This window comes from Mustelus asterias, chromosome 8 (genome assembly GCF_964213995.1).
Source record: "Mustelus asterias chromosome 8, sMusAst1.hap1.1, whole genome shotgun sequence".
Taxonomy (NCBI): Eukaryota; Metazoa; Chordata; class Chondrichthyes; order Carcharhiniformes; family Triakidae; genus Mustelus; species Mustelus asterias.
The window spans coordinates 125,817,826-125,831,308 of NC_135808.1; the positions used below are offsets into that span (position 1 = coordinate 125,817,826).

The window sequence follows — 13,483 nt, forward strand, 5'->3', positions numbered from 1 at the left end:
CTTTGTGATTTTTATTAATGACTTAGAGGAGGGGGCTGAAGGGTGGATCAGTAAATTTGCTGATGACACCAAGATTGGTGGAGTAGTGGATGAGGTGGAGGGCTGTTGTAGGCTGCAAAGAGACATAGATAGGATGCAAAGCTGGGCTGAAAAATGGCAAATGGAGTTTAACCCTGATAAATGTGAGGTGATTCATTTTGGTAGGACAAATTTAAATGTGGATTACAGGGTCAAAGGTAGGGTTCTGAAGACTGTGGAGGAACAGAGAGATCTTGGGGTCCATATCCACAGATCTCTAAAGGTTGTCACTCAAGTGGATAGAGCTGTGAAGAAGGCCTATAGTGTGTTAGCTTTTATTAACAGGGGGTTGGAGTTTAAGAGCCGTGGGGTTATGCTGCAACTGTACAGGACCTTGGTGAGACCACATTTGGAATATTGTGTGCAGTTCTGGTCACCTCACTATAAGAAGGATGTGGAAGCGCTGGAAAGAGTGCAGAGGAGATTTACCAGGATGCTGCCTGGTTTGGAGGGTAGGTCATATGAGGAAAGGTTGAGGGAGCTAGGGCTGTTCTCTCTGGAGCGGAGGAGGCTGAGGGGAGACTTAATAGAGGTGTATAAAATGATGAAGGGGATAGATAGAGTGAACGTTCAAAGACTATTTCCTCGGGTGGATGGAGCTATTACAAGGGGGCATAACTATAGGGTTCGTGGTGGGAGATACAGGACGGATATCAGAGGTAGGTTCTTTATGCAGAGAGTGGTTGGGGTGTGGAATGGACTGCCTGCAGTGATAGTGGAGTCAGACACTTTAGAAACATTTAAGCGGTTATTGGATAGGCACATGGAGCACACCAGGATGATAGGGAGTGGGATAGCTTGATCTTGGTTTCAGACAAAGCTCGGCACAACATCGTGGGCCGAAGGGCCTGTTCTGTGCTGTACTGTTCTATGTTCTATGTTCTATAATGGACCAAGCTATTTGGTGTGCAGCAGCTAAAAAGTGAGAGGCTTTTAACTTATTATACAGGATCAAATTTAAAATCCAAATCTTTATGGCAGAACTTAACATATTAACAGAGTAATGCATTGGGCAACAGAAAATTATTGGTCATCTAACCCACCTCTCCAAGCTTCTCATCAGGGTCCTTCCTATGATTCTGAAATTCATTACCCTATATTCCATTCCCCAACAGAAATTCATCCAGTCCTTCTTTGAAAATTGCTCAATTTTCACCCTTGCTAATCAAGGTTCCAAATTCCATCATCTCCTTCTTAAAAATTGGCCCAGATCTCTTCTCCCGTGCCCACCCTGGATGTGTGTTGGAGCCCCCAGGAACTCCCAATGCACTGACTGCGTGGGATTGCTCGAGAGGTTTTAGCTTCTGATGGGCAATTCTCCTGCTCCCCAGAATCCTCTCAGGTCTCCTCCTCGGAGTTAGAGTCGGAGGCTATGGACAGTTCCGACTTACTTACCTGAATAGTTAGACAGAACAGTCTACCGGGAAACGTACAATTGATTCACCCAATCACTCACACTGACCCCCTCCGATTCGACCTGACATCATTTTACGCCTTCGACCAGACCTGACCTGACCCTGCCACCATAACCTCAGCATCTGCTGCCTCACCCACCTTTCACCCTACCCATTTAACTACTTACCTCATCCACCTGCCACCCAGCCACTTACTTCACCGACCTTATACCTTACTCTCTTACCTCACCTACCCTACCTTCTTACTCATTTACCGCATATAGCTGCCACCCGACCTTCTTACCAACTTATCTCACCCACCCTATCCCCTCACTCCCCGATGCCCGGGCGGCCCGACACCCGGGCAACCCGACACTAACACACTCGCCAGATGTTTAAACTTGAGAATATTGCATCAAATGCCATTAAAAAGGGGTCACGGCTAGTCTTCCTTTGATAATCCAGTGCTATGAAGCAGTTGGATTGAAGATACATTCTGCATTTCTAAAGCAGCTGGGATTGGAAGTCCTGGCCAGAAATGCAGAGCTTTTGCATGGTGCAGGAAAGTAGGGGCAAAACTCCTTGGAAGATCATGGTCAATCTTTTTTGCCTTTATTCTCTATTTTCATTCCACATTAAGCAGCCTCACATGGTCCTTCAATCATACACAGAATAGGAACTCCATGAAAATCTGACACTACTATAAAAATATTCCTTGAGTCTCCTCAACTCCAAATTGAAAACACCAGGGTAGGCAATTTTTTCTTAAGTTTGGGGAAAAGCAGTTTAGTCCACCTCTCAAGCTGCTTCAATAATTCTGAAACACAGAACAAAAATGAATACAAAATTCAACATTGAAAAAATGGGGCGGCATGGTGGCTAGCACTGGTCTCTCACAGCGCCAGGGACCCGGATTCAATTCCAGCCTTGGGCCACTGCCTTTGTGGAGTTTACAAGTTCTCCCCATGTTTGCATGGGTTTCCTCCGGGTGCTCTGGTTTCCTCCCACACTCAAAGATATGCAGGTGGATTGTCTACCCGCATGGGGTTACGGGAATAGAGCGGAGAAGTCGCCCTGGTTTGGACGCCCTTTCGGAGAGTCGGTGCAGATTCGATAAGCTGAATGGCCTCTTCCTTTCAAGAAGAAATTAGACATAGCTCTCGGGGCTAAAGGGATGTGAGGAGAAGGGGTGGGGAGGTGGAATCAGGATATTGAATTCGATGATCAGCCATGATCATAATGAATGGCAGAGCAGGCTCGAATGGCCTACTCCTGCTTCTAGTTTTTATGAGTGATAGCAATTACTCCACTCAGTTGAGGCCCCCCTCCCACCCCCCAGAGGATGAATGTTAGAGTCGAGCATATGTCAGTTACAGATGGATGCCCAGTTTTGAACTGCCAGATTTGTTCAAAATCTATCCCTTTTAACATGGTGGTAGTGCCACACATGATGGCGAGTATTCTCAATGTGAAGACAGGCTTCACCGCCACAGGAAGTGGAGGATAAAGTCAAGTAGGTTCGTCATTTTTATTGGTTACCTCACCATCTATCGTAGCTCCAGTTTAGTAGCCATGCCCTTAGAACTGGGTGAGCTCAGTCAGTATTGGTGCTACCGAGTCATTCTTGGCGATTAATACTGAAGTCCCTCACCCAGAATACATTCTGTGCCCATGACACCCCGAGTGTTTCTTCCAATCAGTTTTCAACACGGAGAAGGGGGTGTTAAGTGGTAACCAGCGGGAGGTTTCCTTGCCCATGTTTAACCTGGTGCCATGAGACTTCATGGGTCCCGGAGTCAATATTGAGGATTCCCAGGACAACCTTTGCCCAACTGTATACCACCATGCTGCAAACTCTGCTGGATATGTCCTGCTGGGGAATAGGACATACCCAGGGAAGGTGATGTCTCGGACATTGTCCATCAGGTACAATTCTGAGAGAATGACTATCTCAGGCTGTTGCTTGATTAGTCCAACTTTGACACAAGCTTCCAGATTTTGAAGTTCATTTATTAGTGTCACAACTCTCTCAGACATGGGGAGAACGTGCGGACACAACACAGTGACCCAAACCAGGAATCGAACCCGGGTCCCTGGCGCTGTGAGGCAGTGGTGCTAACCACTGTGCCACCGTGTTGCCTTCAGATGTTAGCAAGAAGGACTTTGCAAGGTCGACAGGGCCCCAAGTCGGTGCTGGGTGGCCCACCCGGTTTCATTCTTTAAGATGTGGATCCTAGATTTTCTTCGCTGCTTTGTTACCTGCAGCACATGGCCATTAAAAGTGCAATCCACTTTCAAATTTTCTGCTTAATCGAATAACTTTACATTTATCAGTGCTGAACTAGTTCTGTCACTATCAAATGTGCTAAATTTGCCGTTTCACCCATGATATCCACTGGTGCCATTGCTATTTCAGTGCCAATGTGTGGGTAGCTTTTGTGTTGTGTCCATTCTTGTTCCCTAGGCTCCTTCAATAAGGGACTTCACAGTCAACAGAGGGAAGGAAGGGAATTTTCATTGTCCCCAGTCCAGGCTGCATTTCAAACCACCTTACAAATTGTACTCTGTGGAATAGATTTACCATGAATGCTTTAAAAAATAATTCTTTCTGTAAATTAGTATGCTTATAAAGGTGCAATACATGATCTGCCAAATACACATAATTTATAGCAAGTCTATATTTTATTTTTAAAATTCATTAATATTCATTACGAGCTTTAATGGAATACTTTACATTTTCTATTGTACCTACCAACATTCTGAGCTGTGGCCACAAAAGAAAGGAATCTGAAGCCAAAGTTTCTCTGGAGCACAGTCTGACCCACCAGCTGCAACACATTCATCAAATGTCTGGAGCAGGGGAGGGGTGGGGGGAAAGAAAGAAGAGAGTTTGCTGCAAACCAACAGTAAATCAGTACAAGCAGAAATAAGTGCTGTGCCAATTCAGACTCTCAAATTAATGCTTCAGAATCCTCATGATGCCAGAGTGAGTATGGCAATCTTAAGACACTACATGATTTTTAACTCAATTAATTTTGAACATGCTGCAACAAACCACACATCAACCAAACCACTGCAATAAAAGCTGATGGTGCCTTAAATCTTATTTGGAACAGAATTCCAATTCTCACACAAATTTAAGTAAACAAAAGTTGAGAAATGCTGATGCAAATGTTTTATTAACCTGCCACTCCTTCAATATTACAACACCAGCTGTGCCTGATAATTTAATTAGATTAAGCCCAAATAAATTTAGTTTGCAAAACAGTGTACATTTGCCAAATATCCAGTTTACCAGCGTAGCGTTTCAGAAGATAGATTGTTGCTCTTTTACATTAGTACAATAGATTACGTTGAACTGAATTCTGGAATCAAGGTCATACTTGTAAATAGGTAATTAACATTCTGTCTGATTAATTTAACTTCCAAAACTGGGACATAAATTTGTTCAAAACTCTAGTAATAAAGTCCTAATCATCCTTTAGAGCTGGACAATCGCAATCATGTTGAGTGAAAGCACACCAAATGTTATTGATATGTGTACACCTGGAGTAGTGTGCAGTTTCTTTTTACTCAGAAATGATATTATTGCCTTAGATGGATTGTTACAAAGGTTCACCAGATTGTTCCCGGATTGCTGGACTGTCTTATGAAGAGAGTTTGGGCAAACTGGGCCTGTATTCTCTCGGGTTTTGAAGAATGAGAGGTGATCTCACCGAAACCTACTTAAGGGAATAGACAGGAGATGAAGGCAAGATATTTCCCTTGGTTGGGTCTAGAACCAGGGGACACAATTTCAAAATAAGGGGGATGCCGCTTAGAACACAGATGAGGAGAAATTACTTTACACAGAGGGTTGTGAATCTTTGGAATTCTCTACCCCCAGTGGGCCGTGGAAGCTCAGTCATTGGGTATGTTTAAAGCAGAGATTGATAGATTTTTGATTAACAATAACGTGAAGGATTATGGAGATAGTGGGTGTAAAAGGCATTGAAATGATAATCAGCCATGATCGTACTAAATGATCGAGCAAGCTCAACAGAGCAAGCTCAAAGGGGTGGATGGTCTACTCCTGTTCCTTTGTTCCTATAACTACCTTTGAGGCAGCTTACATGAAGACCCTTTTGCACTGTCCCTGAAGTGAATAGAGGAAGCTGAGACCTTCTCTGGGAGATCTGGGCTGACCAGAGAATACAAGAAGGCTCACTCCAGTTTGTTAACCCCAGTTTAGCTCTGAGTTTACCAATAATATTGCCAAATTAAACACACGGGGTTGCGTGAATCTGCATTAATCTTTCATTTGACCTGCAAAAAGTGAAGCTCTTGCGCATCAGTGAAGCGATAGTAAGACTTGTGGCAACATGATTTCTCGAGGCAATTGAAACATGGGGTCAATTTTCTGCATAAACAGGTCCTTTGCACCAAATAAGATACACTGTAGTTGTGGAGCCATTGTAAGTGCACCAAAGTTACATACCCTCCTGTTCTTTCCAATGGAAAATCTGCATGTCATATAATGGTCTATAGGAACAGGTTACCTGATTTGTGCTATCAGATTGAAATCAAGTGCCACAAAAGGATTGAGGTAAGGCAAGGGGAGAAAAAGCACATCAGAAGTATATGGGATTAAATAATTCAAAAGCATTTCAAACTTAACTTCCTTTACTTCCCTCATTGGCAATTAGTTTTATTGCAAGTATGTCCAGTTCTTTAGAATATTGATTAGGAGGCCAGTTAATTACAAGATCACATATTCTCATGATTTTCTTAAATCTTCTGGGCTTCTTAAGATGATGAATCCAGCTGAAGAACCAATACTATAGCAGACGGCTCAAAAATGTCTTTTAATCAACCAGAGATTTCTCTAAACCAACAGTGATTCATGCTTGTAATCATAAATTCTTTCAAACATCACAAAAAGAACTGTTACTCGCAGATCAATGGAAGGGATGGAGCTCAAGGCTGCAACCTAATCTTGAGGTTCAACTCGGTGATTAAAAAACTTAAGATTTGCCTTTGTGATTTGCAGTCATTTGACATCCCTTTGATTGAAATATATTCTGGTAACTCAACTTGAATGACATTATTTTCCACCAGTTATGTATCTGATATTTGCAGAACGGAGCAATACCCCAAGGTCCAGCAAAAATTACAAAGGTGAAATAGATTCAATTCAAGCTTCTGTGAAATTTGGTTTTTTTTGCCAATTTTGTCCCCTTTCCTCCTTTCCCAGAGACTATTGCTATGAATCAGCCTTGCTTGAGCAGCAGTACTCTTGCTTCGAAGTCTAATGGTCGTGGGTTCAAGTCCCTGTCCTGATTCTTAAGTAAGAAGTTTAACAACACCAGGTTAAAGGTGTTGTTAAACTTCTTACTGTGTTCACCCCAGTCCAACGCCGGCATCTCCACATCCTGATTCTTAAGCACAGTAAGAAGTCTCACAACACCAGGTTAAAGTCCAACAGGTTTATTTGGTAGCAAATACCATAAGCTTTCGGAGCTTGCTGCTCCTTCGTCAGATGGAGTAGTCTCTGTTCTCCAACAGTGCACAGACACAGAAATCAAGTTACAGAATACTAATTAGAATGCAAATTTCTACAGCCAGCCAGGTCTTAAAAGGTACAGATAATGTGGTTGGAGGGAACATTAAACACAGGTTAAAGAGATGTGTATTGTCTCCAGACAGAACAGCTGGTGAGATTATGCAAGACCAGGGGCGAGCTGTGGGGGTTACTGATAATGTGACATAAATCCAACATCCCGGTTTAGGCCGTCCTCATGTGTGCGGAACTTGGCTATCAGTTTCTGCTCAGCGACTCTGCGCTGTCGTGTGTTGTGAAGGCCGCATAATCTTGCATAATCTCACCAGCTGTTCTGCCTGGAGACAATACACATCTCTTTAACCTGTGTTTAATGTTCCCTCCAACCACATTATCTGTACCTTTTAAGACCTGGCTGGCTGTAGAGATTTGCATTCTAATTAGTATTCTGTAACTTGATTTCTGTGTCTGTGCACTGTTGGAGAACAGAGACCACTCCATCTGACGAAGGAGCAGCAAGCTCCGAAAGCTTATGGTATTTGCTACCAAATAAACCTGTTGGACTTTAACCTGGTGTTGTGAGACTTCTTACTGTGCTTACCCCAGTCCAACGCCGGCATCTCCACATCCTGATTCTTAAGTGCATCATCACCGATGATGATTCAATACTTTACTGAGAAAATGCTGCACTGTTGGAGGTATCATCCTTTCGATAAGAGCTTAAGCCAAAGTCATGATGCCACCTCAGGGGAATGAGAGAGATTCTGTTGTCCTATACAAGCCCAAAGTCACATCTGCCAGTTCAGGGGAATGTAAGAGATACTATTGTTCTATATAAGCTTGGGTGTTCTTCTGGTGTCCAAGTCAACATATATCATTCAACCATCATCACCAAAAGCAGATCATCTGGTCATTGTATAATCACGTTATTTAAAAAAATTAATTCACAGAATGCATCACCAGCAAGGCAAAGCTTTATTGCTCATCACCAATTACCCTTCAGACAGTAGGATGAACTGCCTTCTTAAATACAACCGAGTGGCTCAGTAGGTCCTTTCAAAGTACAGTTATGAGCCAATGACATTGTGTGGGTTTGCAGTCAAGTACAGATCAGACCAGGTAAGGATAGTAGTTTCATGATTGCCATTACTATCTTTTTATTCTGGAATTAATTGAATTGAAATTCTCCAGCTGTTTGTAAAGATGGGAACTCATCTTGAGAACAGAAGTCCAGGTGTCTGGGTTACTGGTCCAGTAACACAACCAATATCTTGTTGTGCCATACTGAACCTGTGCAAATAGGCTGCAATTTTTTCCCTACATTGTAAGAATGATTACGCTTGAAAAATATTTCACAGTGCTTTGGCACAGCCTGAGTTTACGAAAGGAACTACAGGCCAACTGCTATTCTTGCTTCTTTCCTGGCAAGTGACACAATGGATGCAGGCTTTACAAACTATCAGCAAGCTATTGCTTTTGGGTGTGAATCTTATCCTGTCCTAATCCAACATCCACCCTCAGAATTCCTGTGCTGATGAGCGTTCTGTGGTGCTCTTGTCCTGTTGATAACTTTGCTCCCTGTGGCAAATAATAGCACCACCACAGGTGTCATAGCTGAGGTGGGTTAACTCCAACTAGGCAAAGATTGAGCTTCGAACCTTCTGCTCAATGTAACTCACCTGCCCTCCAGATAAAATCACTAAACTAAATGGCAAATATCAATTTTATTTAATTTGAACCATAAAACTGTAGTTCATAGCAATAGAAAAATAATGTGAAAAAAGTATATGAGACAAAATATGAATAAAACATCTTAACTTTGCAGATATTCCATTTTAAAAGTTCCTCAGTTATGAATACAGTTTAATGGGAAATGCGGCAAGCTGTGATAGACAGCTGTATGAAACAGATGATGGAACGATTACTCTGTAATCACCTCTACTTGTAATCATAACCAGTGACATGATTTAATGCCATCTGTGCTGAAATGCCGCAAAGATTATTTCTGTTCTATACAGCCCAATTAAACAATGTAGAAGCACTTTCCAGGGTGAACATCAATGATACCTTGACAATAAAGAGAATGAAAGTTGGACAGTGTTGAGTCTGGAATGTGTGCTATATCCATTTTCAGCCAAATTACTCAGCAAATTAAACAGCCCTGGGAATCAACCCTCAAAACATGTTGAGCATTTCTTTGTTGTTCGAGCTATTTAGCTTTTTAAACTCATATTCCAACCACATTTGTGCTTCTTGTATTATTACATATGTGTATTACATTCTCTGCTGCAAATTATTTTACCTTTTTATCTCCCTGTTTTCTTCTCTTCAGTCCTGGCCTGTAGTCATCACCAAAACGCAGAAAATAATAGTATGATACCAGTCGCTCAATTGGATCTCGAATTACATTTACGTAGATGGGTTTCTTTTTCACACCATATCTACAGCAATGAGAGGAGGAAACATTTATTGTTTATTTCAATGTGATGTTAAGCTGTTTTCAACATTGCATCGATATCTGTTAATATTTTTGTGACCCATTAAGTATTTTCTAAATTCAGTTATACCATTTCACTGCCTCTGTTTATACTTTCTCAGTAGTTCACTATACAATCACACAGTTTCATGTTTATAACAAAGGGAAAAGACTAGCTCCATCTTATAAAGAAAGCATTGCTACCAAATTTGTTATGATGTCTAAATCTAGTATTGCAACTAACCAAATAAAAATTGTGCTGTACGCATAAAAAAATGGCATTTATTTACTGCACCCACACTACAATTTTTCTCGTTTTGGTGGCATTAAGGAAATTAGTTTCTCCTAATATTAACTAATTTTCAATCTGGTTTTGTTGATGCAGTAACAGTGTTGTTCAAATGTTTGCTTGCAATGATGGATTATAAATTTTAACAGCATAAATTGCAGACATGTTGCCAAAAGCCTTTACTGAAAAGACTAAATAAGTCAATGTCAAAGCTTTAAACCCATTTGACATATTCCAAGAGGACTTCACGTAAATCAATAAAGCATTATTTTTTAAAGAAATCAGTAGGAACTGTGTTTTAATGAAAGTGAAAAGAGAACATTGCAGTGACATCAGCTACGGGAGTCCCTGCTAAGCACATCTGTTCTGCTGCTGGCTCACTGAATGTGTTTCCTGAAAGACAGAGAGCAGCCTATTTTTATTACTTGAGTTATTATTTTAGTTTTATTCTGAGTTACAACTTGAGAGGGAGGAAAAATGTAGTCACAGGTCCGCAGATAGCTTTAGAGTTTTCCCCCTGGTGCAACCAAGCGATATAGTCTCAAAATGTCCCAAATTCAATTTCCAGTCTGTGCTGAATTATGGAATTTTTGTTATGTCAGGAGAATAAACATTGGCCCCATATCCAGGGTTTGTTAGGGTTGCCACTTCTGATCACATTCCAGTGCTGGAAGTGCGCAAATAGCTGTTGCGCAAGCACAACGTTGGGCTTGGCTGTGATGTACCAAAACAAAAAAGCAAGTCAACATAGTTAAAGAAAACACATTAATCGTAGCTACTTAGCCAAAAGGTATTGGAGGTGCCTACACCTGGAATGGTGTCCCGGCAAGAACTTGGTACCTTCAGGAGAGAGGAAGGGGGAACTGATGACAAAATAAAATTGGAAGACAGGCTAAATTCTTTTTTTTTTCATTCGTGGGACATGAGTGTCGCTGGTTGGACAGCATTTATTGCCCACCCCTAGTTGCCCTTGAGAAGGTGGTGGTGAGCTGCCTCTTGAATCACTGCAATCCACATGCTGTAGGTTGACCCACAATGCCGCTGGGGAGCGAATCCCAAGATTTTGACCCAGCGACTGCGAAAGAACGGCAATATATTTCCAAGTTAGGATGGTGAGTGGCTTAGGGGGGGTGAACTTGCAGGTGGGGGCGTTCCCATGTATCTGCTGTCCTTGTCCTTCTAGTTGGAAGTGGTCATGGGTTTGGAAGGTGCTGTCTATGGATCTTTGGTGAATTGCTGCTGAGCATCGGTGGTGGAGGGAGTGGATGTTTGTAGGTGTGGTGCCAATCAAGCAGGCTGCTTTGTCCTAGATGGTGTCAAGCTTCTCGAGTGTTGTTGGAGCTGCACCTATCCAGGCAAGTGGGGAGTATTCCATCACACTTCTGACTTCTGCCTTGTAGTTGGTGGATAGACTCTGAGGAATCAGGAGGCGAGTTACTCACCACAGTATTCCTAGCCTCTGACCTGCTCTTGTAGCCACTGTGTTTATGTGGCGAGTCCAGTTGAGTTTCTGGTCAATGGTAACCCGAAGGATGTTGGCAGTGGGGGATTCAGTGATGGTAACACCATTAAATGTCAAGGGGCAGTGGTTAGTTTGGTGATGGTCATTGCCTGGCATTTGTGTGGCGCAAATGTTACTTGCTACTTGTCAGCCCAAGCTGATCAACATCTCAAACTCCTCAAAAATACCTCACAGCAAATCAAAAGCTTCCAGTTAGTGAAGGGACCAGCTTTGAAATTCAAGATTATCTAGGCTTATGTACCAATGCTGCATATGCTCTATCACTAAGTGCATTGTTAGTATATTCAAGGCCCTTTAAATTAATAAAGTTTGGCTCAACGCAAGAAATGGGAGTAGGCATGGACCACACAGCCCTGGAGCCTGCCCTGTCATTCAATAAGATCATGGCTCAACTTCTAAAACAACTCCACTTTGTCACCTAATCCCTATATCCTTCAATTAATTACCTGTGTGTCCAGAAATCTAAAGATCTCAGTCCTAAATATCTTAATCGACTGAGCATCCACAACTTTCTGGGGCACAAATTCCAAAGATTCACAACTCTTTGAGTGAAGACGTCTTTCAACTTAGTTCTAAATGGCTGACTCCTTACTAAGCCCCTCAGAATTTTATATATTTCCAATGAGATCATCTCTCATTTTTGCCAAAGAATGCAGGTCCATTCTACCCAATCGCACCTCAGTGGACAGTCCTCTCACCCCAGGAATCAATCCAATGAATCTTCGCTGCCCCTTCGAACCGATTCTCCCTTTGGTAAGGAGATGAAAACCATACAGAATGCGCCAGCTATGGTCTCACCAAAGCCGCAGATAATTCCAGCAAGGCGACATGACACGTACACTCCAAGCCCCTTGCAGCCTAACCATTCACCTTCCTAATTGCTTGACTGTATTTGGCTGAACTCTATAATTTGTTTGCCATCGTCACGACTGGGACATCTGCATTCAGAAGCTCTCTGATTACTGCCTCTGTGATTTTGGTGGAGACAGTCACCACCGACACCAGGCAAAATGGCTGATTGTTCCTCGTTTTTTCCCCACACTCCTTTGTTGACCAACAGACTTATATCATCTACTTTCCAATTCACAGGAGTGTTCCAGAATCTCAAACCAATCTAAGATCATTTCTCCCATCTCTGCCTCCGAAGGACCCACGACTACTTTCAGTAATCTTTTCCTTTTCACACACTTGTAGCAGCTCTTACAATCAGTGAGTATATTTCTCACCAGTTTACTTTTATTGTATTTACTCCTCCATCAATTTTTTGGTCATGCTTTGCCAATTTTTGAAACTCCCAGTCCCCAGGCTTGCTACACTTTTTGGCAATACTGTAAACTTATTTTAATCTAACACTACATGCTTCTTTAATTACTCATGTCTGTACCACTGTTTCCAGTGGAGCTTTGATGCCTCAAGGGGATGTGCCCCCTTCCTCTCTCCTGAATTATTTCTTTAAATGTTTTTGTATTGCTTAACTACCATCTCAGACTGTTGCATCTAATTTTCCAAACTTCCTCTGCCAACTCGCTCCTCTTACCTCCATAACTGGCTTTGTTTAAAGTTAAGATCCTAACTTTTGTCTTTACAACATGACTCTCAAACTTATGACCAAATCCAACACTTTCCCAGAGGATTTGATACTATAAGATTTCTAATTAAACCTGAGTGTACTGTAATAGATTGAAAATATCTTGCTCCATAACAAGGTACTGTTCTTGCTCCATTGCTTTAGGTACTATCTCGGATGCATGTTGTCCAAAGGACTTGCGCCAATTTGGTATAGTCAGTCTATGTGAAAATTAAAGCCCCTACATTTACTTCATTAAACTTTGTTGCAATCAAGTGAGATGGGATAGGATGGCTCCCTTCTTTTCCTACTCCTTGTATGAAAAGAGTTTTCTTTTAAAGAAAAAGATTTGCTTGCCAATTCAGTGAGCTTGTAATAGTTTATGTGCTATGACTGTAAAGATACAGACATATTTCCTTATAAGGTTTTAAAATGATAGTATTTATTGTAGTTAAGCTGGTGTAATTAAAAAATGCCTCCAACTTTCATGTACGTACACAATCAAGGTATATGGGCACACACGCACACATTGAAACCATTTAAGTATGCTGATTGGACGATGTATATCTGTTCCGATGGAGCAGGAGGGAAGGACAGAGTGAGACTCCCCACTCAGGG

The 13,483-nt window shown here is 41.9% G+C and overlaps 1 protein-coding gene across 1 annotated transcript in view; it reads right to left on the bottom strand.

Annotated features, from left to right (window-relative positions):
• The window catches only part of hs2st1a (heparan sulfate 2-O-sulfotransferase 1a), a 205,219-nt gene that overhangs the window by 13,819 nt on the left and 177,917 nt on the right, over positions 1–13,483 (bottom strand). Inside the window, exons 4-5 of the mRNA XM_078218928.1 lie at positions 9,314–9,452; positions 4,225–4,322 (exon numbers count right to left, since the gene is read on the bottom strand). Coding sequence (XP_078075054.1) covers positions 4,225–4,322; positions 9,314–9,452 — 237 coding nt within the window. The remainder of the gene's footprint in view (positions 1–4,224; positions 4,323–9,313; positions 9,453–13,483) is intronic.